Source organism: Echinops telfairi, unplaced genomic scaffold (genome assembly GCF_000313985.2).
Source record: "Echinops telfairi isolate 266 unplaced genomic scaffold, ASM31398v2 ScPeMD7_70;HRSCAF=299, whole genome shotgun sequence".
NCBI classification, from domain to species: Eukaryota; Metazoa; Chordata; class Mammalia; order Afrosoricida; family Tenrecidae; genus Echinops; species Echinops telfairi.
The window spans coordinates 35,800,749-35,827,866 of record NW_022103968.1 but is presented as its reverse complement, the minus strand read 5'-3'; the positions used below and the strand labels follow the sequence as shown (position 1 = coordinate 35,827,866).

The 27,118-nt window shown below is 40.8% G+C and overlaps 2 protein-coding genes and 1 non-coding gene across 3 annotated transcripts in view; 2 read left to right on the top strand and 1 right to left on the bottom strand.

The window, feature by feature from the left end:
* Positions 1-9,807, bottom strand: part of CPEB3 (cytoplasmic polyadenylation element binding protein 3) — a 228,921-nt gene extending 219,114 nt beyond the window's left edge. The window contains exon 1 of the mRNA XM_045291574.1: positions 9,724-9,807. The gene's annotated coding sequence lies outside the window, so the exon portion shown is untranslated. The remainder of the gene's footprint in view (positions 1-9,723) is intronic.
* Positions 9,808-9,985: 178 nt separating this feature from the next.
* Positions 9,986-27,118, top strand: part of MARCHF5 (membrane associated ring-CH-type finger 5) — a 69,245-nt gene continuing 52,112 nt past the window's right edge. The window contains exon 1 of the mRNA XM_004701074.3: positions 9,986-10,321. Within this exon, the coding sequence (XP_004701131.1) occupies positions 10,287-10,321 (35 nt within the window). The 5' untranslated portion in view covers positions 9,986-10,286. The remainder of the gene's footprint in view (positions 10,322-27,118) is intronic.
* LOC115870018 lies at positions 19,457-19,590 on the top strand. The gene has a single exon (XR_004046487.1). It is a non-coding gene; the product is annotated as a small nucleolar RNA SNORA42/SNORA80 family (small nucleolar RNA).

Sequence of the window (27,118 nt, the reverse complement as noted above, 5' to 3'; positions counted from 1 at the left end):
AATCACTTAGGGAGTGTGGTAGTCAATCAGGTCACAGCTTGATGACCTCATTTGAAGGTGCCAAGGAGATAAATAGTTCACTGGAGGCCAGACACACACAGACTCTCTGCTTTGTCTTCCTGTTGACAAGACACGAAGCTATGCTGGAGCCCTGGAGTTAGAAGAGCCACATAGTGACCCCTGCCAGCATTGAGATGTTTCCACTGCCAATGGATCCACAAGACTTTCCACCCACTGGCCTCTGATCTTCCCGCATTCGGCGTCATTTCATATATTGCATGTCTGAAGAGGAATTTATAGACTGGTATAGGACATATGGGCTAATATCAGACTTATGGACTTGATCTGGACTGGGCTGGGATGATACTCAACATACAATTGCTCTTTTATATAAATCTCCTTCTTATACACACTTGAGTGTTTATGAATTTGTTTCTCTAGTCAACCCTGACTAACACAGGGAGCTTATTAAAAAGACAGCTAACTAGGCACAGAGATCAGAATTTCCAAGGCAGTTCTTTAACTCACAGCAGGTTTAGAAACCACTACAAGTAGAGTTGCATTCCTTACAGAATGGAGTGTATTTTTTATTCCTAAGCCATATCCCTTGTCCTTCCCCAAGCAAGCAATCTACTTCTTTCCTAGGTTAAGGGCACAATTCCATATATTGGCCTTCATATGCTGGCACTTCATTTACCTTGTTGGTGTCATCTTGCACCAAGCTTCCTTCTCTGGTTTAGTTCTTCCTATTCATGTCAGGAGAAGACTAGTTCCTAGAGAAGAACATCATGCTTGGTAAAGTAGAGAAGCACCGAAAAAGAGGAAGAACTTCAACAAGATAGATTGACACAGTGGCGGCACTGATGCGCTCAAATATAAGAACAATTATGAGAGTGGCACAGGACCTGGCAGTGTTTTTTGTTCTTTTGTACAGTGTCATTATGAGTTGAAACCAAATCCATAGCACCTCACAATAACAATACATTCATCACAGAATGGGAGCCCTGGTGGCAGTTCAAAACCACTAGGTCCTTACAGGAGAAAGACAAGGCTGTCTACTCCAGTAAAGATTTAGTCTTGAAATCAATAGGGCAGTACTACTCTGTCTTATAGGGTCCCTAGGAGTCAGCAATGACTTGATGGCAGTGAGTTTTTTTGTTTTGTTTTGATTCATCAGAAGGCTTTCCTTCACAGGGAATTTGCTAATAAACACTGTTGAGAGTGTGTTCCTCAGAACATCCAATTATATAAGACCAAAATGGCAACATGTGCCCAAAAGTAAAATGCAGAAGCCAAAAAGGCAGCAGGAAAGCTGGGCGAATGGAAATGAGAAACCCAAGGCAGAGGGAGGGCAGTGCTGACACACTGAGGCTATGGCAAGTGATGGCTAAGAAACGGTCTACACATACACTGGAAACTAATTTACTTTGTGAACTTTCACCCAAACCACAATAACATGTTTTAAAAGAAAGAAAAACCTCTGAAGGTTGTACCGTAGGGTCATGATGAGTTGAAATTGACCAAATTTTCTCAATAGAGTTATTGCCTTTTGGTAATACTTTTGTACGTGGTCAATGAAAATTTCTAAGGGTTATGTTTTGTTTTCTTAAGCCCTTTCAAAAATAAAAAATAATATTGTATTATCCAATTTACATAGAATATCTAGACTAGGAAATGCAGAGAGATCAAAGTTCACTAATGATTACCAGGGACAGGAGAGAGGCAGAAGGGGGAGTTAGTGCACAGGAAGCACTGAGTTTCTATTAAACTTACTCATTGCCTTCGAGTCAATACCAACTCATAGCATAAGACACAATAGAATTGCCACTGTGGGTTTCTGAGACTGTGAACCTTTATGGGAGTAGAAAGCCTCATCTTTTTTTTTTTAAAAAACCAACAACTTTATTGCAAATACCTTTTTTTTAAATCGTTTTATTAGGAACTCATACAACTCATCACAATCCATACATACATCAACTGTGTAAAGCACATTTGTACATTCACTGCCCTCATCATTCTCAAAACATTTGCTTCCCACTTAAGCCCCCGTCATTAGGTCCTCATTTTTTCCCCTCCCTCCCAAAGCCTCATCTTTCTCCTGTGGAGTGCTTGGTGGTTTTGAGCTGCTGACCATGTGGTTAGCAGCCCAATCACAGTCCACTACACTTTAAAGAGCATGAAAAATGTAGGAAAAAGTGGTGATTGTTGCACAACATGATGAATAACACATACACCCCTCTTGTAAGACAGTTCATAAATTGAAGGTTGATGTCTTGAGCAGGTGGCAGAGCTAAAAAAATCAGCTACCCTAAAGAACAAAATTGGCTCAAGAAATGATGAATATCAACCATAAATGCTGTGTTCCTTAAAAAAAAAACCACCTCAAAAAAAAAATCACCTCTATGAGACTAGTAAACAATTACTTTGAAACGAAGATGAGTCTGTAGGGGGAAACAGATCAGGACAAAAATAATGAGAATGTTCACACATTGTGAAAGATAGAACCAATGTCACTGAACAAATTTTGTAGATAAAATACAAACACGATTTTTTTCTTTCTTTGGTCAGATTAAGTTCTAAATAATTAAGACTTTCCCCTTTCAAAGCATAGTAAATGATAATCAAATTCCAACTATTCTGGGTTTTATTTGAACATACAAAAGCCATAGGAAACAAAAGTTAACAGAGAATGGTACATGGGTCAATTTCAAATGTAAGAATTAATTTACTGAATGAACTTTATCCACTATGATTTTTGGCCTTACAGGGTAGACAACCCTGAACTTACAACATATTTGAGTTACAATGAACTACACTTCTGACCATCCTGGTTTTGGAGTACATTCTCATCATTAGTAACATGAGAGTAAGTATTGCTACACGCATAGGTTTATTCCGAGCAAGCTTGGTCACGTCTGTTTAAACTTGTCTCTGTGATCAGAGGAAGGCTACAGATAAGTTCTCAGTCATACACCTGTTTTCGTCTCATCGGTGTGTCTTTCCCCACCCCAAAAAGAAAGAAGAGTCCTATAAAAATATGGCCTCAAAAATATATATATATATATGGCTTCAAAGGGGATCTACTTAGCCAGGTACTTTCAAAGAAGAGGTCAGATCCAAAGGCTATGAAGACTATTTTTAGGATTCCCAAGGGATAAGCTTGACAAGTTTACTCAAAGGGCATGAAGTGATCACGTGGGTTTGTTTTTCTTTAATAAATTATTGTCTTGGGGGCTCTTACAGCTCTTATAACAATCCATACATCAATTTTATCAAGCACATTTGTACATATGTTGCCATCATCATCATTTCCAAAACATTTTCTTTCTACTTGAGCCGTTGTCAACTCCTCTTCTTTTCACCTTCCCTCCCCCACCCTCATGAACCCTTGATAATTTATACATTTTTAAAATTTCCATATTTTACACAGTCCCCTGTCTCCCTTCACCCACGTGTCTGTTGTTCACCCCCCTGGGGGGCTTGTGTGTAGATCATTGCAATCAGTTCCCCCTTTATCCCCCTTCACCTTCAACCTTCCCCCTACCCTCATGGTATTGCTACTCTCAATTTGGTCCTGAGGGGTTTATCTGTTCTGGATTCCGCGTGTCAAGAGCTCTTATCTGTATCAGTGTACATGCTCTGGTTTAGCCAGATTTGTAAGATGGACTGGGGCCATAAGTTCTGGCCCCACTAGTGGGGTGGGAGGAAGCATTAAAGAACTAGAGGACTGTTAGCTTCGTTGGTGCTATACTGCACCCTGGCTGGCTTGCCCCTTCCTTGTGACCCTTCTGTAAGGTGATGTCCAATTGTCTATAAATGGGCTTTGGGTCTCCACTCCGACCCCACTTGTTCTCATCAAAATGGTTGTTTGTTTGGGGTCTTCTGATGCCTGGTACTTGATCCCATAGATACCTTGTGATCACACAAGGTTGGTGTGTTTTTTCCATGTGGGCTTTGTTACTTCGCTGCTAGATGACTGCTTGTTTAACTTCAAGCCTTCAAGACCCCAGACACTATATCTTTTGAGAGCTGGGCACCATCAGCTTTCTTCGCCACATTTGCTTATGCACCCATTTTGTCTTCAGCGATCGTGTTGGGAAGATGAGCATCACAGAATGCCAGGTTATTAAAACAAAGTGTCCTTGTGTTGAGGGAGGACTTAGAGGCCCAATGTCCATCTGCTACCTTAAAACTTAAACTATAAATATATGTACACAGACCTATATCCCTATCATTATATATTAATATATTTACATATGTACATATGTTTAGACCTCTATAAATGTCTTTTGACTCCTAGTTCTTTCCTCTATTTCCTTATACTTTCCTCTTGTCCCACTATCATGTTCAACCTTAATTTGCCTCTCTGTATTTCCTCTCAGCTACATTGCACTTGATCAAACTCTACAGGCATTCTATGCCCTCCTCGTCATCAATTTTAGGCCTCTTGTTGTTCCCTTGTCCCTGGGTTTGTTAGTTCCCCACTCCCTTTCCCTACCTCCTCCTTTCCCCTGTCCCCCCAGAACCATCGGTCCATAGTTTTCTCCTTGGGATTGTTTATCCTGCTTATTTTATATAGACATGGAAAAAAAAGAAAAGGAAAGCAAAATTAAAAACACTATGAATAGTTCCAGGCCTGTCTGCTGACCCTTATGATTTTCTGATTATGTCTGATGCAGTGCCAAGCCTGAGTCTGAAGTCTATTTTCAGAATTCCTTGGGGACTTTGTTGCTTTGCTCAGAATACACCATGAGGGCTTATTCTGAAGAAACTTTTAAGAAAATTGAAAACTGCATTGGTGAGAAAAAAGCCAGGGACTTTTCTTCTTTCTCCCATCACAATACACCTGATCATTCTTTAAGGGTAGTAAGGGCTCTTTTGAGAATTTCATTGGGAAACCTGACCCCTGGTCTTAGCCCTGATTTTAGTCCTTCAGACCTTTTTTTTCTTCCCTAAACTCTAAGAACATTTAAAGCAGTGGTTCTCAACCTGCGGGTCATGAACCCTTTGGGGGTCAAACAACCCTTCCATAGAGGTCGCCTGATTCATAACAGTAGCAAAATTACAATTATGAAGTAGCAACGAAAATAATTTTATGGTTGGGGGGCTCACCACCACATGAAGAACTGTATTAAAGGGTTGCAGCATTAGGAGGGTTGAGAACCACTGAATTAAAGAAACATAATTTGAGTCCCTCGAATATGTCCAAACTGCGGTTTGGATGTGGTATATATCAAAGATTGTAAAATTCTTCAAGGAAAGGCTAGAGAAATGGAACCCATCACATGCTTCACAAGTCAAGCATCTGTTGACAAACAACAGCTTCATGTTTTGCTATTTTTGTTTAATAAAAGTTTCTATGGCATTGTAGCAATGCTTTAATACAATGTTGCAGTGGACAATTTGTTACAGCTGATGTAGACTAACTTGTAGATCAAAAAGAAAGTGAATTGACAGATCTGAATTTAACAGATTTTTTAAAATTAACGGGAGTGTTTTTCTAAACTAAATGAGAGACTTAAGTTGCTAAAAAACATCAACCTAAACACAGATCATTTTGCTAAAGCTGTTAGGCAGTTTTGGGAGACAGCAAGATGTTACAGCAAACTATATGGGGAAGACCGTACAGGAAATCATCATTTTCTGACTAGAAACACCACCCCTATTCCTAGGAAAAATTTAGATGATCTAGAACCTTTTATAAGTGGAGTTTTTACTACCAAGTCTTCCAACTCTTCTTGTTAAAGTAAATTTATATGATATGTATATTGTGTGCATATATTTGTATATTTGAATGTACTAAAATATTTATTAAAATTATACTTAATGTTTCTACCTACAAATAAAGATCAAATTTATAGAGATAATGATAATAAAGGCAATTCTTTATATCATAAAGAACATACAGTGGAGTTGTTGGCGCAGTACCCTTTGGTTAAGTCACAGCCTACTCTAAAAACAGAGCTTGACAATAAGGAATTACCAATTTATATGCCTCTCTTTAGATGTCCTCATAGACATTTTACATGGGAAATTATTACCATTTTTAAAAGGGGCTTTATTAAGATGTAACTTTCATACCATACAATAATGCACTCATTTTTAGCACAAGTAGTCCCCAATTTACAAAATAAATTATATGGAACCACAAATACCACTGTCTGTGGTTTTTATCACTGTTGTTGTTTTAGCATCTTATCACTAGTAATATATACTACATATAATGTTGCCGCACATAATTTATTCATGTTATAATTCTCATTCACTGGCAGATGTTCAATGTTATGCTTTATAAAGATATTGATAATAAAAGGCAATAATAATGAAAACTTTTTAAAATGAGATATCCCAATTGCATCAGAACTGACTTATGACTGAGATTTCTGAACGGAACTGTCTTAATTTGGGGACTATCTGTATATAATCCAATGTTTTCTTAGTGTATTTAGAGTTGTGCCAACAATACCATAATTTATTTTCTTAATTGATATTGAATTCACATGCCATAATATTTACTCTTAAGGGAACAATGCAGTGATTTTCAGTATAGTCATGCACTACATAGCATCCACTCTTGCAGCAAGGTATGCGACATACTCCTGGGATCCTAACCTTTATTGTCCATTTTATTAAAGTGTTAGGTACATACAATGGGGTTTGTAATAACACACGGGCACTATTTTACAAAATGCATTAAACATTATTATTTAAACCATTATTATTATTACTGTATTAAGGAGTCCTCATGGTGCTGCCGGGTACATGTTGGACTGAAGATCAGGGTTCAAACCCACCAGCTGCTCTAAAGGAGAAAGGTGAGGGTATCTGCTCCTGTAAAGATTTTAGAGCCTAAAAGACTAGATAGGATCCCTAGTGGCTTAGTGATTATATGTTGGGCTGCTAACTGTAAGTTCAGCAGTTTGAAACCCTAAGCTACTCCTTGGGAGGAAGCCGGTGCTTTACACTCTCATAAAGAGTTACAATCTCAGAAACTCACAGGAGGCAGTGCTGCCCTGTGCTATTGGGTCGTTGGCATTGACTAGACGACAGAGCGTTTTTTGGTGAGAGTTGCTACGAATCTGAATATAAACTGGTGGCAGTGTTTTTTGTGGGGTTTAAGTCTTATGTTAAAGATGTTTTACTGGATCTGGAACTTTGTCTTTAATGTTTTTTATGCAAAGAATGGTATACTACATAGCAAGACAAACATTTGACAAACTGTTAGATATGAACTGTGTAACTTTTGACCCTTTTTTTGGTAACTTTTTTAAAAATCATTTTATTAGGGGCTCATACAACTCTTATCACAATCCATACACACATCAATTGTGTAAAGCGCATTTGTACATTCACTGCCCTAATCATTCTCAAAACATTTTCTCTCCACTTAAACCCCCGGCCTTAGGTCCTCATTTTTCCCCTCCCTCCCGCTTCCCCCTCCCTCCTGAGCCCTTCATAGCTTATAAATTGTTATTTTGTCATATCATAACTTTTGACTTTAAAACAGACTTGGGAATGAAACTCTTTCATAATCCAGGGACTTCCTGTATATAATGTTATGCACACAAGTCCAAATCATTGTGTCCTACTTCTTAGAACATGATGTGGACATTAAGCAATTCAAGACTGTATAGTCAGAAAATTGTGCAACCATCACCTTTATCTAATTCTTATTTCATAACCCCAAAAAAGAAACCCTATACGTATTAGGAGTCACACATTTCCCATCCCCCATCAAATTCCTCTTCCCTTACCCACTGCAGTCAGACTACTTCAACGCATAGCAATTATTAATCTACTTTATGTCTCTATAGATTTGCTTTATTCGTAACCTGTCATGCAAATGGAATCAAACTATTTCCTCTCACTTTACATACTCTTTTCAAGGTTCATCCATGTATCCACTTGATTCTTTTTTAATTGCCTAATAACATTCTACTGTACAGGTCATGCCCTATTTGGAACCCATTTATAAATTCATGGATATTTGGGTTGTTTCCACTTTGGGGCTATTATGGAAAATGTTGCTAAGTACATTCATGTACAAGTCTTTGTGTGGAATGCTTCCACTTCTCTTGGATATACCTAGGAATGGAATTACTGAGTCTGGTGCTAATTGCTCTTAAGATAAACAATAGAATGTTTTTTTTAAAGAGTTCTTGACAGAACCAAAAACTTGTTTTTCATAAAAACCTTTTTTGTAAAATCTACTCTTAGAATAGACATTCTAAGATGAGGTGAGAATCCTTTCAGTGTAAATCAGTGTTTCCCAAAGTGGGTGAAACTGCCCTTGGGGGCCAATGGAATGATCCAGGGGGGCTGCAATAGCAAATACCTAAATTCTATCTTGGATTATGGGCTACAGCACAAACGTTTTAAATAGCCAGGGGTATTACTGAGTAATTTTTTTCTGAAAGGGGGCAGCAAGTCAAATAAGTTTGGGAACCTATGTTGTAAATCATAAAACTAAAAGGAGTTTAAACTAGTTTAATTAATATGCTAGGATCAAATTCTGTTTTTAAGCTCAAATACATCCATCTTCTCGGGGCTGACAATTGCTTAAGAGATAAATACACTGTGTGTGTGTGTGTGTGTGTGTGTGCTTATACCAAACAAAGAACAAATAGAGTATAAAATATTGGACACTCTAATTAAACTAAACACTCATTTCCCACCTGAGCGGGAGCCTCTTTCTTCCTTCATGAGAAAGGAGTGGATCGTTAATTATAATTAGTTATGTAAAGGCCCTCAAAGCCTTTGATAAAAAGCATACAGTATTTTCAGAAACTGAAGACCAACTAAACCTCTGGTCACGTGGGGTGGTGGTGGTGGTGGTTGTGTGTACACTCGTTCAAATATAGTTGGTCGATTTTGAGCAGAGAATTAAGAGCCGACTGTAAAATTCTACCTAAACAAAAGGCACATTTTAAAGTAAAAGTAAAAGCGACTGTCTAGCAGGAGAAATTAAGCAGCAGCAAGGGGAAATTTACCAGACGTGCTACCAAACAGCGCTAGAGAACGCCACAGGTCGTCCAAAATACGCATACGTTTTGGCCAAAGCTCTCTCCTCCTGCCAAAGCTATTCCTAGAGCGCCAGAGACACGACCCACCAAGCGAGTTCTTCTTTTGGATCCCCCCTATCCACCTGCTTGGAGGTATCAAGGCGACTAGAAATGGTTAACAGTGGCCAGCAGCAGAGAGCAGCAAACATCCCTGACAATCCACAGCTGAGTAAGCAAGAGCTGTTTATTCACAAACGTGTTCCATTTGGAGACTGCCGCGATCCCTTAAAAACCCAGGCACAATTTGGAAACTTCCTTGAGAGAGAGAAGACCTTTACTCACTGCCACCCCCGCCCCAATTCACTCTCAAGAGACTCAGCTAGAAACCGCCCGGTCCAGGTAAACCCTACCCGCCGATACACGCACACCCCGCCCCCAAGAATAACCTCGCGCACCCCAACAGCCGAGCCCTCGCGGGGATTGTGTAATTCTCCAAAATGGGTTCAGAGAGGCAGAGGCTGGCCCAGCGTCCAGGGCTTCGGAGACAGATTTCTGCCACCCACATCCTCGCTGCGGCCCGCCCCGTCGCTGGCGCCCGGGCAGCGGACCCTGGCGAGGAACGGCCCTTCCATCTCCCTCCCCTCACCTGGCTCAGCCCCACCTGAGGGCAAGAGGTGCGGGTGGAGTGGGATGACGGGGAGAAACCGGCAAGGAGGCTGACCTTGTTGCTACTGACAGTCGAGCGACACATCCTGCTGCTTCCTGGATAGCGGCCCGAAGGACATTTTCCCTCCAGAAGGAAGGAAACCGGAGGGCGCCGACCGGGCGGCGGCGGTGGTCGGGGCGGGCTGTGCAGCCTCTAGCGGGGACGGTCCGAGGACTACATCTCCCAGGCTGCTCTGGGCCGCCCTGCGTCGTGACCCCGGCGCGCACGGAGGCGGCGACTCTTACCTCACAGAGGTAGCTCCTCCGCCGGCAGCAACTCGGCGCCCGCGGCCCATGGACCGGAACCCCGGGCTGACGGGTAGGAACCCGGGTTCCGATCGCCGCCACCCTCCCCCTGTCTCCTCCTCCTTGCCTCTCACCGCCACCTCCGGACGCCCGCAGGTCGCGCACCGTCGCGGCCGGCTTCGTGGAGCCGCTCGGAAAGGCTGGGGAGTGGGTCCTCGGCTGCCGCGGGACTGAGGCCTACTCTGCCGCCGCCGCCTCTCCAGTGCTATTGTCCCTGGGCCCGGCGCCGACCGGGGCCCCTGCAGAGCGCCGGGTGCGCCGGCTCCGCCGAAGATGCCGGACCAAGCCCTACAGCAGATGCTGGACAGGTACGGACGGCTTTAGGGAAGAAGGGGCGCTGCGGACCGCGACGCTGGCTCGGCCGGCGCCCGGCCGCGAGGCTCTTCCCGAGACGAGCCCAGCGTGTCCGGAGGAGTTCCACGGCCAAGAGGCTGTCGGAGGGGCCCCGAGTCTGAAGTTCATACTCGGAGGAGGACCGAGCGGGCCGCCTCAGTTCGTAGACCGGGAGCGAAACTTAGTTCAGGAGCGGGGCGTCTCGTTTTGTGCCGTTCTGGAAGTGCGAGGCGCCCAAAGCCACATAGTTTGTGTTTCTTTTCCTCGTCTCTGTCTCTCTGAGACTCTCCCCCCCACCCCCCGCAACTGTGTTGTAACGTGTTTGTCAGTGATGCCACTGGCAAGAAAGGACCACTTTATCTCTTCGCGGAAATGTCCCTCCTCCAGCTGTGAAAACAAACCCCCCAACCAAACCGGCTGCCATCGGGTCGATTCCGAACCTTGCGAGCTTATTTATAGAGGTGTTTCCGGAGGCTGTAAATCTTTACGATAGGTTTTGGTGTACACCCCCCTCCCCCCCCAACTCCCTGTGCCCGTTCTCAAACTGTAAGGTCAGAATAGCCACACGGGAGCTTTAACGGTCAAACCAGAGTAGAGGTTATGGAAAACAGCCACGGGAATCCCAGCGCCAAACCGCGTACTTTATGAGATTCATTGAGTTCTTTAAGGAAGTTTCAGCCTATACTGAAGCCAGTTACCCACTTTGTGGGGCTCGAGTAGTTCAGACTCGTTAATTGTGTAGCTAGCCCACTTGTCCTCTGCTGTTCAAATTCTACTCCATGGTTCTACCATGGTTTCGGGGACTTAGGATACACATTTTGCTCCAGCCAGGTCGACTGTCCGTATAGCCAGCTGTAATGCGTACATAAAGTTTGTGGTTGCTTAATATTCTCCGTGGACGTCACTTGCCACCTTGTTCAGCAGCTGAAACAGCCCTTTGCACTAAATTCCAAGTGTAAAATTCTAAAGAACTACTTTTCTTCATTGAATTTATACCCAGTTTAATGCTGTGTGGGTTTGCCAAACCCAGAACACAAGCCATCACCCAGAGTGACATGGATGGACATTTCCTTTGCAGCTTAGAATTTCCAGACAACCAATTTGATACAAGCACCCTGGTGGTGCTGTGGGGTAGGTATTGTGGGTACTAACCACAAGGATGGTGGTTCAAACCCACCAGCCGGCTGCTCCTTGGGAAAAAGGTGAGACTGCTTTTATAAAGATATACTCTGGGAAAAACACCCTATAAAAGGGCCTCTATGAGCCCGAGTTGACTGGTTGGTGGTCGGTTCTTATGTAAATTGATAAAAACATGCCTTTAGCCTTTTTTTTTTAGGGGTGTGGGTGGGTAATCAACCGTTGTTTCAGGCTAGCAATCTGAAATTGTATATCGACAAGAAGGATTCACACTGACTGAAACAGTGGGTTCAGACATAGGAATAAGTGGGAGGATGACCTAGAACTGGGCATTGTTGCGTTGTTATGCATAGGGTCATTATAGATCAGAACCTAACAACAAGAACCCCTTAAGTACAAGTAGTCCCCACTTTACAAATGAGATCTGTTAGGAATTGTGTCTTTAAGTAGTATTTGTGGTTATGGTGCATGAGGCTTTTATTTAGTCGTTTCAGTTGAATATGGGACTTGTTTAATCCATTTAAAGTGAGGGCCAAGTTATATTAAAAAAGTGCAATGAAGAACCCCCTGTATGTTATTTACAGGTTCTGAGATTATGATAAGGAGAAAGATAGGGCTTTTTACTCCCATAAATAATTAGTAGTCTTGGAAACCCACAGGGGCAGTTCTATCCTGCCCTATACAGTTGCTATGAGTCGGCATTAACTCAATGGCTGTGAATTTGGTTTGGTTTTGGAGGATTGCTATTATTAAGAATTGACTGGATGGCATTGAGTACGGTTTGGTTTGGTTTGACACCCTTGCTTGTTGTAAACTCTAGAACAGAGCCTGGCACTCAGCAGATAATCAGTAAATATTTGTTGTATAAACAAATGCTTAATTTTTCACTTATTAGTTAGGTTGCTAACCACTAGGTCAGCACTAAACCACCAGCTGTTCCACACTGTAAAGAGTTAAAATCTCAGAAAACCCACAAGGGCAGTTCCACCCTGTCCAGTAGCATTGCTGTGAGTTGGAATCCACTCAGCAGCAGTGAGTTTTTGATTATTTAGCATACTGTCAAATTGTAATTTAAAACAAAAAGTTTTCATCATGTCAACGCCAACTAATGGCAACCCTGTGTGTGTCAGAGTAGAACTATGCCCCAAAGGGTTTTCTACAGCTGATTATTTTTTCCTAAAATAGATGATTAGCCCTTTCTTCTTAGGTGCCTCTGGGTGGACTTGTGGTTAGCAACTGAATGTATCAACTGTTAGCACCACCCATGGACTCTCATGCATGTGTGTATCATCAAGTCAATTCTGATTCAGTAACTGTAGGACAGGGTAGGACTACTCCATAGAGTTCCCGAGGCTGAAAGTTTTATAGGAACAGATTGCTAGGTCTTTTCTCATGCTGAGCCACTGGTAGATTTGAACTACTGGCCTTTCCATTAGTACTGAACACTTAACCATCATGCCTCTCTGCCATCAAGTTGATTCCGATATGCCCAAAAGAGATCACCTACTGCCATTGCCAAGTCCAATCAAATACAAGCCTTTTTGACTTAGGGTGTTTTGTAATTGACTTTTCTCCCACTCCTCTTTTGAGGGCAGCTGCTTTCACTTTTATGAAACTAAACTTTTAGCAATGTTCTTTTGTATAAAAACTGACCTGACTGTCTTATGTTCTTTGAGCTCAAGCTAATTGCCATCACATAGATTCCTACTTATAGTGACTACATATGAGACATTGAACTGCTCCTGTGGGTTTCCAAGGCTATAAATCATTAAAGGAACAGAAAGCTTCATCGTTCTCTCAAAGAGCAGCTGGTGGTTTGAACTGCTGACCTATTGGTTAGCAGCCCATTGAGTAACTAACTACGCCACCAGGGCTCCATAAGAATGAAAAGCAAAGTAGTCCTAGTGAAGTGTTTAAAACATCCCAAGAATTAGGGAAGGGAAATCTGGCCCCCATTACTGAAATAGGTGACCAATGCTGACTTAACTTTCATCTTCTGTGCCTTTTGACTTACTGCAAAGATTTTTTCTCCTTTTGATGTACTGCAAAGATTTTTTTTCCTGTAAAGTACTTTTATTGTTGTATTATATATGTGTATGTACATACATATACAATACCAAAGTTGCCAATTCAACATTTTTTTGATGTATAGTGATATCAGTTGCATTATTCATGGGCAACCATGACCAGTATTCATTGCTCAAGTTTTTCTTGGCTATAAAAAGATGCTTAGTGCTTTCCTTTGCCCCTTTCACTTGCCCCTGGTAAACATTATTTGTAAACTTTAAACTTTAATCTTTTTCCTTTTCTAGATATTTAAGTGGGGCCGTAAAATACCAGCCTGTTTGAGTCTGACGTATTTCACTGAACTTAATGTCTTCTAAGTTTCATCTGTGTTTAGAGTGTATCAGGACTTCATTTCTCTCTATGGCTGAGTAACAGTCCATTGCATGTACATACCACATTTTGTTTATCCTTTCATTTATGGGTAGTCAGATTATTTCCACCTTTTGTCTGTTGTGAATAGTCCTGCAATGAACATTGGTGTCATTCCACCTTACAATCATCTGAGGAGCATTTTAAAATATGAATGGATGCTTGGACCCTACATAAAACCCATTAGATGTTTTGTGTAGGGTGAGCCCTAGGTATCTACATTTTCTAAAGCTTTCCAGATATTTCTGCTCTAGGTGAAACTATTGGCTTAGACACTGGGAAATTATTCCGTGACAAAAGTTGGTACAGTTTAGTCAGAAAAGCTTGTGATTTAGAGATGGAAATTATAAAATTATAATCTTGCCACTCACTATGTTAAATTCTGAGCTATATTTCCTCATTCATAAAAATGGAGAGAAAATAAATATGATTATGGGAATATCCTACCTTACAAAGATGTATCAAATCAGAACATGTAGAAGCATTTAATAAAATAGTCAACTGTATTCATGCTAGGCAGACAGAAATTATAGTTTTTGATCATTTTTCACCCATTGCCCCTTTGCTCTATTTTTGTTGTTGTTGATAGCTGCTGTTCATTTGCCCCAGTTCATAGTGACCCCATGCACAGATGAAAGGGCTGCTCAGTCCAATAGTAGTAGCTCCACGATGGGTTGAGGATTAGACCATTATGCTCCATAGGGGTTTTGTTGCCTGGTTTTCATAAGTAGATTGCTTGGCTTTTTTCTTCTTTCAATCTTAGTCTGAAAGTTCCACTGAAACCTATTCATCATAGCAACTTGTTAGGCTGACCCTTCATTCAAGTTTAACACCCCTCATGTTTATTTAAGGAATAGTGACAGACCCAAATAAGTCAGTCTCCCCAAACAAAATTCACTGCCAGAGTCAATTCTAATTCATAGCCACCCATAGTTAGGGTAGAAATGCCCCTGTGAGTTTCTGAGATTGTATCTCTATGGGAGTAGAAAGCCTTATGTTTTTCTCTTGGAGCAGTTGGTGGTTTCAAACTGCTAAGCTTGTGGTTAGCAGTACAACTCATAACCCATTACACCTCCAGGGCTCTTACATAGGGCTCAGATTTCTTATGACAATTTTTGCTTCTGATGGTGTAATGGGTTACACCTTGGGTTTCTAAGTGCAAGGCCAGCAGTTTGAAACCACCAGCAATTCAGTGGGAGAAAAATAAGTCTTTCTACACCCATAAAGAGTTAGAGACTCATAAACCCACAAGAGCAGTTCTGTTCTGCCCTAGGGTTGCTATTAGCCGTAATCGACAGTGAGCTTGGCCTTTGGGTGGCAGTTTTTGAGAGACAAAACTCAGCACCAAAACTTGCTCATGTGTTTGGTTATTTCTTCAACAGAGGTTTTGCCCTTGTGAAAACTAAGCAAACATGAGTGAGATACTATATACTCATTTGTTATACTTCTAGATTAAAGGTTACATGTTTTATAGAGCCAATTATTAAACAAATTTATTGACCTTATTTAATTAATAGTGAGTGTTTGCATGTTTTGTACTTTTTAAACTTATTGCGAGCTCTTACAGATATAACATTGCATAGTTCAATCAAATCAAGCAGTATTGTTGAATTGCTACCACAGTCAGTTTCAAAACATTTTTCTTTTTGAACTCCTTGATATCAGCTCCCCTTTGTCCCTTTCCTTTCCCACCCTCCCCACTGGGAGCCCTTATTTATTTATTTGCTGCATCTTACACCATCCAGTATATCCATTTACGTACAATTCTGTGGTTTGCTCCCCTTGAGTGGGGTTATACAGTCCTCAGTGCTATCAGTTTCTCCACCCCACCCCCACTTCCCGTTTCCTCAGGGAACCGATACTCCTGTTACTGTGTCTGAGGGGTATCTATCTTGTCTTTCATGTATCAAATGATCTTAATTATACAAATGTACATACATAAGTCTAACATGATTAATGAGGTAAAACAAATAAAAACCATAATAGTAATGGGAGGAAATATTAAAGAAATAGTGGATATTTATGTGCTGTACTGTACTGCACCCTGGATTTATCATCCCTTCCATGTGGTCCTTCTCAGAGGGACTGTCCAATTAACTTCCAGGTGGGTTTTGAGTCTCTACTACATCCCCACCCCTTCATATCGATTTAGTTGCTTGTTTTTGAACTTCTGATATCTTTTTTGTTGTGTTATATTATTTTAAGCCCACATACCCCAAATTGCCCTGAATAGAGGCTTTAAATTCCTAGTAATGTTGCCTAAACTGCTGTTTAAAATGAAGATTGTATTTAATTTTAACATGAATTATCTGTTCAATTATACACTTAATCTTTCAACATTTTTAAACTAGTGACATGAATATTGGAAATTGAATTGCCTTTCCTTTGCAAATAGCTGGCTTTTGTTTAATAATTACTTGTTTACTGTTATACATTTCATTATTGCCATATTTGTAGCCAAAAAGAACAAAAATGGGTGTATTCATTTTTGTCACTTTTCATTTTTATAAATAAGCAATTATCTACATAAATTAATTATCAGAACCACTTAGGTAATTTTGGATAAACAAAAATGGTGAGAAGGGGCAGGGTGTTTTCATAGTGCCTTAAGTGATTTGGAGTGGCAAATATAGCCCTGAAATTTTAACACTGATAAACCATTGTACCAGGTTATCTAAACCTTGGTTAGTTTTATTGCCACACATCTTAACAAGAAACCTGTTGTTTTATATTACCTTCTCTATCATCATCCACTTTTTCTCTTAAATTTCCAAAAATTAGAATTAAGGAATATAGAGAAAACAAAGACTAGCTAATAAACTACAAGAGTGAACCTCAAATTTGAAGCTTGGACCTGGTTACAGTCATTTCTGAGAGCTCTATTTTTGCTTCCCCATGTGACAGTAAATACTCTGGAATTTGTTGAGGTTCCACATCAGTTACTTGTACCTGGTGAGTAACCAAAGAATGTAGCCAGAGTGTCTCCAGAATAGCCAGAAGGAAAAGCATAACAACGATGAGAAATACAACTTTCCTCCAGTTCCTAAATGTTTCCTCCCCGCTCCCACTACCATGACTTGAATTCGACCTTGCAAGTCTGGCTAGACCAGAGGATGTACACTGGTACAGATAGGAACTGAAAATACAGGGAATCCAGGGCAGATGAGCCCTATAGGACCAGTGGTGTGAGTGGCAAAACAGGGAGGGTAAAGGGAGAATGGGTAGGAAAGAGGGAACCGATTACAAGGAACTATGTGAACTCCTCCCTGGGGGACAGACAACCAAAAAGTGGGTGAAGGGAGACGTCGGACAGGGCAAGATATGACAAAATACCCATTTATAAACTATCAAGGGCTCATGAGGGAGGGGTGAGCGGGGAGGGAGGGGAAAAATGAGGATCTAATGTCGGGGGTTTAAGTGGAGAGAAAATGTTTTGAGAATGATGTACAAATGCGCTTTACACAATTGATGTGTGTATGGATTGCGATAACAGTTGTATGAGCCCCTAATAAAATGTTTTTAAAAAAAGGAAAAGCAGGGAGAATAATCTACTCCCTCCCCTGCCGAAGTGAATTAGAATCCTTATGAAGGGGAAGGTGTTGTCATCCACAGATTCCTAGAGACCAGGGAATCCATAGGAGCATACCATGTTTCCTTCTGGTTTCTGTAACTGCAATTATATAAATCAGACTCTGGGTTTGTAGAACTAACTAAATTATTTGCTAGGCTACAGTCTTGCAAACGGATTAGCCAGTTTGCTTTGCAAATAAGGGTAGTATGTAAATTAGGTGATTGATGTACTGAAAGGATTAGTCTTAGTGGAAGGAGTAACCTTATAAAAGGGCCAATCCTGCAGAAGTTGAGAAGGATAGCTGGGAACGGAGCGTGTCCTCTATACCTGGGGTCCCTGTGCTGAGGCTATCCTGAAACGAGCAGACAAGAGTTGTAACATTAGAGATGACACTAGACAGTGGTAACATTAAAAGTGGTTGGCAAGGAGACAGGTGTCGCATGGCTGCATTGGTATTTCCACCTCCAGAGTGAGCCGTGTCTTCCTTGGGCTTGCCAACCCATGGAGCAAAAGAGAACTGTATGCTTTCAGGCAGGAGGCATGCTGGCTAGGTGGGTGCCTCCAGACACTTGGTCAGTGGATCAAAAGAGTTAAAACATTTACGCCAGCAAGGTAGTGACCAAGAAGAAACTTATATGGCCAGTAAAAGACCTGATAGTGCAGACTGTTTACAGACAGGACAGGACAGAGCTGAGAGCTATCACGGTTGGAAGTTGTCCTGATTACAAACTATGCTGTTACTTCAATTTGATCCTGATTGAGTTGTTAGCCTATTCAAAAACCAAAACTCAATGCCACCAACTCAATTCTGACTCTTTACAGAATTAACCCTCTTTACCCTATAACCCATATAATCATAAGTATAGACTGTGCGTTCTGTGTGGCCATTAAAACAAATGATCATACTCAGCAGAGAAATGGGAAACAGCTAGCATCAGAATTGGTAAAGTGTGGAAAGTTGGCTGGTCCAGCAAGATGGTGAACTAGACAGACATACTACACAGATCCTCTACAACAAAGGCATGAGAAACCAAATGAAGCAGATACAGATGATCATCCTGACCTTCAAAGGAAAATATATAGAGAAGTGGATTGAATACTAACTAGGAGAAGTTGAACAAAGCAGGTGAGAACGGAAACATTCTCAATTATACTCACTAGGAGCCAGAAGGCAAGATATACAATCATCAGTTAAACAAATACAATACCACAAAGTACCAGAACAACAGTTAATTTCAGTTCATACAAAGAAATAAGACAAGGATGGCTCAAACAAGTGTTCAAAAAATAGAACTAGAAGACTTTTGTCAGGCAGAAAAGGGACATTAGAACTACCTGATAAGGAATTGAGAGAAATGTGGGAAAAGGCACAGATGAAATAAAGAAAAGCATAGAAAAAATTTAGAAGAATTCAGGAAAACATTTGAAAATCAAACTGACATATAATAAGTGACAAATTAGAACCTATACAAAACAGCAAAAGGAATAACGGGTGTAATCGGGATTCCAGAACAAGAAAGGCCAAAAAACAGCCCAAAATTCTCAAAAGAGTTGTTGGAATAAAACTTGGAACATCTTAAAAGGCTAGAAGATATGCATTTAAGAAGCTCAATGAACCCCCAAAAGAAAATCACCAAGACACAACTTAATCAAACTTTGTAAAGCCAAATACAAGGAAAGAATTCTGAAAGCAGCTGAAGATATAAAAATTTCAAAAGTAAAATAAACCTACAAGACTGAAAATAAGGGAGCAAAGACTGCAATTTATAATGAAGACAATTGCAAAGTAAAAAGAAGGAATAGAATAGTTAACAGAACTTACAAATAGAGAAGCCAAGTCGATTTCAAAACCTTGGGTGAAGGGAAGGGCAGTGTACATAAGAGGTTGGTAAAGAAAGATGGTGTGGAGGCAAAGAATGATAGGCGTGTGGAGGACATTAGGAAGGGCGCAAGAGTAAAGGCAACTGCATGGGTTTGGATTTATGGCAGGTCCAATTCCATGGGCCTCTCACAGTGTCCCATGTCAAAGCAAATTGTCACCCCGAACCATTGCCTGGCTTTATCCCATGGGCTTCAGGCAGTGAAGCTGTTTGCACCGTGAAAGAAAAAAAAAAAAAAGTAAAGGCAACAGAAGTAATTTACCATTATATACACCAGTGTTTCTCAACCTATGAGTCGTAACCCCCTTTGGGGGTCGAATGACCCTTTCACAGGGTCACCCGATTCATAACAGTAGCAAAATTACAGTTTTAAAGTAGGAACAAAAATAATTTTATTGTTGGGGGGGGGCCACTACATCATGAACTGTATTAAAGGGTCACAGCATTAGGAAGGTTGAGAACCACTGATGTATACTATCCTGCGATAATGATCTACAAGTAGATGCATGGAAAAAGACATGGACTGAGCAGGTGTAGGAGGTTGAGTGTGTGTGTTTGACAAGATATTTGTACATAGATTTCACCTTTGTGGAAGAGAGAATTAGAGTAAAAATATATGTGTAGGTTTGACAGGATATTTGTACTTGGATGTTTGCCTTTAATGCAATCATATTCATGATTGTAGTGTAGCATAAAGGAAGTCAAAGTTATGAACTCTTTGGGCAAAGCTAAGCACCTTGAAAGAATGAGTCACTGGACCTGAAGGATCAGGACCACAGGCTGGGGCGGGGGTGAGGACTCGGGGTGGGGGTGGGGGGGCACCAAGGTCAATTAGCATAACATAGTCCACAAAATCTATATCCTACTTTAATGAGTAGCAACTAGAGTCTTTAAAGCTCCTGAGTAGCCATATAAGGTACAATTATTGGTCTCTTCCTGACCAGTCGAAAGAAGAGTGATGAAAATCAAAGACTCAAGGAAACAAATTGGTCCAGTGGACTAATAGACACATTAGGCTGGGTTGACTAGAGAAACAAATCCAGTGACACACATGTGAGAGCTTTATATCCAGAAGTAATTAGGCATCAAGAAAATGTTACAGCCCAGTCCAACTCAAGTCCATAAGTCTGATAATAGCCCATAAGTCCCGCTTCAGACTCAGGCAGCCACATTTACCATGATGCAGAATGCAGGAAGGTTACAGGTCTGTGGGTGTAAATTCATGTGGATCCAATGGCGGCAGCTCTGGCAACAATCAGGGTCAGCCAACAGGAAGGTGAAGGGGGGGGGTGTTGTCCCAGGATGCTCATGAGAAGGCCACACCCGTAAGGAGTCACCATCAGGCTGTGACCTGATTGACAGGCTAAACTCCACTCTTATACTCCCCCCCCCCCTTTATATATAAAATGTTTATATATACATATAATGTTTATGAACCACAGTCAGTCTCTAGATTGGACATATGACATATATACAACACATAGTAACAAAGCCCCATAAAGTCTAGTATATTATAATTTTGAAGATCACATAATGGCTCAAAGTAACAAACTGGCTCTACTTTGCGACAATTAACTAAACACTATTACTATTAACTTTTATGTTTTTCTGCTGTCATCAAATTGATTCTGGCTATAGTACAGAGTAGAACTGAACCATTCCCTGTAAATATTTATGAGAACAAATAGCCTCATCTTCTCCCTCAGAACAGCTGGTTTATTTGAACAGCCAACTTGAGGTTAGCAGCCCAATATCAAACCCGCAGCACTACCAGAGTCCCATTATGTGAAAGACATTTTAATATATCCGGAAATGTTTCTTTGGTTTTTGTTCCAACAGTTTTATTGGCACATAATTTACAGATCATACAATTCAGTAGTTCAGTCATTTCAAGAGGAATTGTACAATCATTGCTACATCAATTTTAGTACCCCTACACTTTCATATATCAAGTTAACATGAAATTATTTAACTACCCCAAAGACCATGAAAACACTAGTATCCACAACCCTGGCACCAGAAGAATATGATGGTCCCTGGCTACCACTACTAACTGCTTTGAAGGGGGGATCACATTAGAAGGTCCTGAATTGAGTGAGAGAAAGATGTGGAACAAAACTCAATCATAAAGGAGATCAGGCTGGTTGGTTGGATAGAGAATGGTGAAATCCCCAAAATTAAGATCCTTGTACTCTTCTTCAGGTCTGGAGTGGAACTTTCCCTAGTTTCTCTGTTTTCAGCCAAACAATTTTCTCTGTTTTCAGCCAAACAATAGGTCTATAAAAAGGGACTAACACTATTGATGTGCGCATACTGTAAAACAGTTGACCATTTGGGAACAAGGTGGGCAGAGTTTACCCAAGGACAAATTTCTGTAGAGTTAGCAAAAGAGGAATGTAGGGAGGTGAATGGGTGATATTATGTACATTGAGGGGATTGCAATGCCTGAGAAGAACAGACTATGAATTGTTGAATGTAAATCTTCACCAATTCACCATAAAAAGATTTTTTAATTAAAGCCCATTAACAATTTATATTTGCTTTTCACTGTATTATAAAAAGCGGAAATATTGTAGATAAAATCTCCTTTGATTCCTATTCCCAACCCCATATTCTCTACACCCACACCCCCACTCCATTATCATAAAATGGGTTTATATTCTTCCAGTCTTCTATTTGTAATGCATTCATATATTCTGGAGTCTGTGGATGGTGCAAACAGCTAATATGCTCAGCTTTTAACCAAAAGACTGAAGGCATGAGGCCTCTCAGAAGAAGTACTGCCATCTGCTGCCAAAAAATCAGTCATTGAAAACACTAGAACAGTTCTACTCTGACGCACCAAAGGTTGCCACGAGTCAGAATTGACTCAACAGCAACTGGTATTTCTGTTGTTTTGTTTTTATATATACCATAAATAATTCTACCAATCAATAATTTGCTTTTGTTAATATTATTTTTAATTCTGTGATATATGGCAATTAAAACAAGTAGTGATTACACATAGGAGTCCTAGAGGTGTAGTGGTTTGGCTTTGGGTTGCGGTCTACATTTTTGAAAACACCAGCGGCTGCTAGAGAGAAAGAATGAGCTTTCTACTCTTGTAAACAGTTACTGACTCAGAAACCCACAGAGGGGTTTCTATGAATGGGCATTGACTCGGTGACAGTGGATTTTTGTTTTTTGGATTGGTTGCACATTGGGCTGTGATCCCCAGAGTAAGCAATTCAAAACCAGCGGCCTCTCTGTGGAGAAATAAGACGTTACATTCATAAAGAGTTACATTCTCAGAAGCAGTAGGGCAGTTCTACCGGGTCCTATAGGGTCACTTTGAGTTCGAATTGAGTTCATGGCAGTGAGGAGTATCTGTACACGGGAGACCCTTCCCCCCTCCCTCCCAAATGGAAAAAAGCTCCACTGGGCGGAGCTTTTGTAGTACTTATTTTTCCCAGTAAAGCAACGTGCTCGGAGATAGCGCTCCCGATGGCATTGGTTCTCTCTGGTCACAGTGAATTTTTTCTTAAAAGCTGTTTCGCTTGAACCTTGTTTTTTGTGATGGCCAATTTAAAAGAACAGCATGCGGCTGTGAGATTTTGTTTCCTGCTTGGGGAAAAATGCCAAAGAAATTGTTGTGATGTTGAACACGGCTTACAAGGACAGCGCCATGGGAAAAACTCAAGAACTCAAGTGTACGAATGGTTTTCTTGTTTCAAAAAAAGATGAAATGTCAATTGATGACAAACCTCATTTTGGATGTCCTTCAACTTCCCGAATTCCCAAACGGACAAAAATGTTGACAAAATTCATGCACTTGTGCTCGAAGACTGACAAAGGACCATTGAAGAGATGGGGAAGTTACCTGGACTGTCTTGGAGCTCAGTTCATTGAACTGTAATGGTAGATTTGGGAATGAGAAGGTTGCTGCAAAATTTGTGCCTTGGGTTCTGACTGACCAGGCAAAAGAGCATTGAGTAGAAACATGCCTTGCTTTGAAAGAACAGTTCCAGATCCTAAGCGACCCAGAGTTTTTCCAAGGTCAGAACTGGTGTCGAGACATGGTTCTACACTTAAGACCCCAAAAGCAAACATCAATCAAGTCAGTGGAAGATGCCATCATCACCGCCCAAAAAACATTCATCATGTGAAATCAAAGATCAAGATGATGCTCATTTGTTTTTTGATGTGAGGGGGATAGTGCCTTTGGAGTTCATTCTACCAGGTCAGACTGTTTTTTGTTTTTCTAATCATTTTATTGGGGCTCGTACAACTCTTATCACAATCCCTACATACATCCATTGTATGTCAAGCTCATTTGTACATTTGTTGCCCTCATCATTCTCAAAACATTTGCTTTCTATTTAAGCACTTGATAGCAGCTCCTCATTTTTTCTCCTCCCTCCCCACCCTTGATAATTTATAAATTATTATATTTTGTCATATCTTACACTGTCCAATGTCTCCCTTCACCCACTTTCCTGTTGTCTGTCCCCCAGGGAGGAGGTTATATGTAGATCCTTATAATCGGTTCCACCTTTCTACCCTACCTTCCCTCTACCTTCCTGGTATTGCCACTCTCACCATTGGTCCTGAAGGGATCATTTGTCCTGGATTCCCTGTGTTTCCAGTTCCTATCTGTACCAGTGTACATCCTCTGGTCTAGCTTGATTTGTAAGGTAGAATTAGGATCATGATAGGGAGCCGGGTGGTGGGGGGAAGCATTTATGAACTAGAGGAAAGTTGTATGTTTTATCACTGCTACTCTGCACCCTGACTGGCTCATCTCCTTCCCGATACCCTTCTGTAAGGGGATGTCCAGTTTCCTACAGATGGGCATTGGGTCCCCAGTCTGCACTACCCCTCATTTACCATGATATGATTTTTTGGTCTTTGGTGCCTGATATGATTTTTTGGTCTTTGGTGCCTGATACCTGATCCAGACTGTTAATCAAGCTTTCTGTTTAGAGGTTCTGAAAAGATAGCATAACAGTATGTGGCAGAAAAGGCCTGTTTTGTGGCAGACAGGGGACTGCTTTTGCCACCATGACAATGCACCTGCTCACACAGCCACCTCATTGTGACAGCATGCCTCTCTTGCCCCACTCACCTGACCTAGCTCTGTGCAACTTCTTTTTGTTTCCAAGAAAGAAGAGGGACATTAAAGGACAGCAATTTGAGGACATAGAAGAGGTGAAGAAAAAAATGAGGGAGGTGCTACTAGGCATCCAAACAGATGAGTTTGAAAAATGTTTCCAAGAATGGAATCGCAGAATTGGACAAATGTATTTGTGTAATGGGGACTACTTAGAAGGTGATAAGGTTGTTTTGCAAAAAAATTTAAATACATAGCTTTGGGGGTAAAATTCCAGAGTGTGTGTGTTTTTTGGGGGGGGTGTACCGCCTTGTATAATATATTCTGTTGTATTAATATATATTTATAAAAATACAATCTTTTATTGGGGCATATAATTTTTATTTTCTCTTTGTTATCCTTATAATTTGGCTTCCATTTCCCATTTTCCCTTGCTGTTAGGTGCCTTCGAGTTGACCCCCAACTCATGGTGGTCCTTTGCACAGCAAATTGAAATTCTACTCAGGAGAGTACCATCCTCCTCATGGGGTAGAGACCTGACCATTGTGATCCATAGGATTTTTATTGACTTATTTTCAGAAGTAGATTGTCAGACCTATCTCCTTAGTCCATCTTGGTTTAGAAGTTCCTCTGACATCTGTTCAACATTATAGCCACTTGAAAGGCTTCACTTAACAAATGAGTGATGATTCTGGATGAAATGCATTGTCTGGAAATCAAGCCCTGGTATCCCATGTGAAAGGCAAGTATCCTTGCTTTCTGAGAAAAGAGCAAAGAAGGAGGGGCCTTATATCCCTTACTCTCTTACATGGTTAGCTTCCAAAAGGCAACTCATTATACAAAAATGGAGGATAATCACATATAACTACCAAATTATGTCATTACATAAGTGTCAAACAAATGTACCCCATCCACCCCCCATCACTTGTCCTTAGCTCTATTAAAAGATCCCAATAACATAATCAGTAAACCTAATTTTTTTTGGTCTCTGTGCCCTTGACCTATTAGGGAAGAAACTGATGACCACCTATCTTAGTTATCTAGTCCCTCTGTAACAAAAGTACCATAAGTGGATAGTTTTAACAAATTAATTTTCTTATAATTTAGGAGGCTGGTGATGTAAATTCAGGGTGCCAGGTCTAGAAGAAGGATTTCTCTTTTTGTTGGCTGTGGGGAAAGGATTTTGTCCCCTTTTACCATCTGTGGGCCTGGTGTTTCTTGGAGAGCTCCTTATGTATTGCCATCAGTCCTTCCTTTGGGTCTAGGAGGTTCTCAGCACAAGGACTCCAGGTCCAAAGAATGCCTTCTGCTTGTGGTTCTTTCTTGGGAGTACACCTGTATATTTGTTGACTATCTCAATAAACCAACCTTTTGAATTTATAACAATAGTAAAAATCTACAACCTATTTGGTGCGTTGACAATCTGTACCTGACAATAATGAACACCAACGGGAGAGGCAAAAATAATGCTGGCTGTGATAGTTAAGGTTAGGTGTCAGCTTGTCTGGGCCATGAACCTCAGTAGTTTGACAATTATAATGTTACAATTTGGCAATTATATAATGATGTGCTCATCCTCCATTAGACCTGATGTTATCATCCTCCATTTTCTTTCAACAGCCTAATTTTGGGAACCTAACCATGTATATAAGTGAGGAGTGAGGGTAGTGACGTCTTCGGCGCTCTCTGATAGGTACATATCTTGATTTCCCAGGTGTTGGCCTTTGATGTGGCTTCTTCTTTTAGTCCATCAAGCATTAAAATAAAGTAAATTTTTTTTCATGTTTGATAGGCTTTAAAAGCTGCCATTGGCGTTATATCAATTATAGGGTAAAATCAAAGTTTTCAATACCCTAATATTCCTTGAAGAGCCCCCTGTGGAGCAGTGGTTAAGCATTTGTCTGCTGACCGAAAGGACAGCAGTCCACAAGCCACTTTATGGGAGAAAGATTTGGTGGTCTTTCTGCTTCTGCAAAGATTTATAGCCTTGAAAATCCTGTGGGGTAGTTCTAGTCAGTCCGAGAGGGTCTCTTTGAGTTGGTATTGAGTCTTTGGCAACTGACTTGTTTTTGTTTTCAATGTGCCTTGATCTGTTTTTACAATCCAGCCCAGCCTAGTAAGCTATTCTCAACCACTCTCCATCCACTTCATTGTCCCCTGAATATATCTGGCTTTCACCTTGTTTTTCAAACTTTAGGTGCCCTTTCTTCCCTTTTTTAAATTAAAAGATCATTTTATTGAGGGCTCTTACAGCTCTTATAACAATCCATACATCGATTGTATCAAGTATATTTGCACAGATGTTGCCATCATTATTTTCTAGACATTTACTTTCTATTGAGCCCTTGATATCAGCTTCTCTTTTTTTCCATCCTTCCCCCAACTTTCTTCCTTTTAACACCTGGTAACTCTTTCCCAGTTAGAATTCCCTTCAAATATTACATTAAAGCCTTACATAGTTTCCCAGGAGAGTTAGTAAAAGTCCTTCTTGTGGGGGAGGGGGGCAGAGGAAGGGAGGGGGGGGAGGAAAATGAGCTGATTTCGGGAACCCAAGAGGCAAGCGAATTTTGGGAATGATGAGGGCAACAAATGTATAGATGTGCTCTACACAATTGATCTATGTATTGTGATGAATTTTATGAGCCCCAATAAATTGATT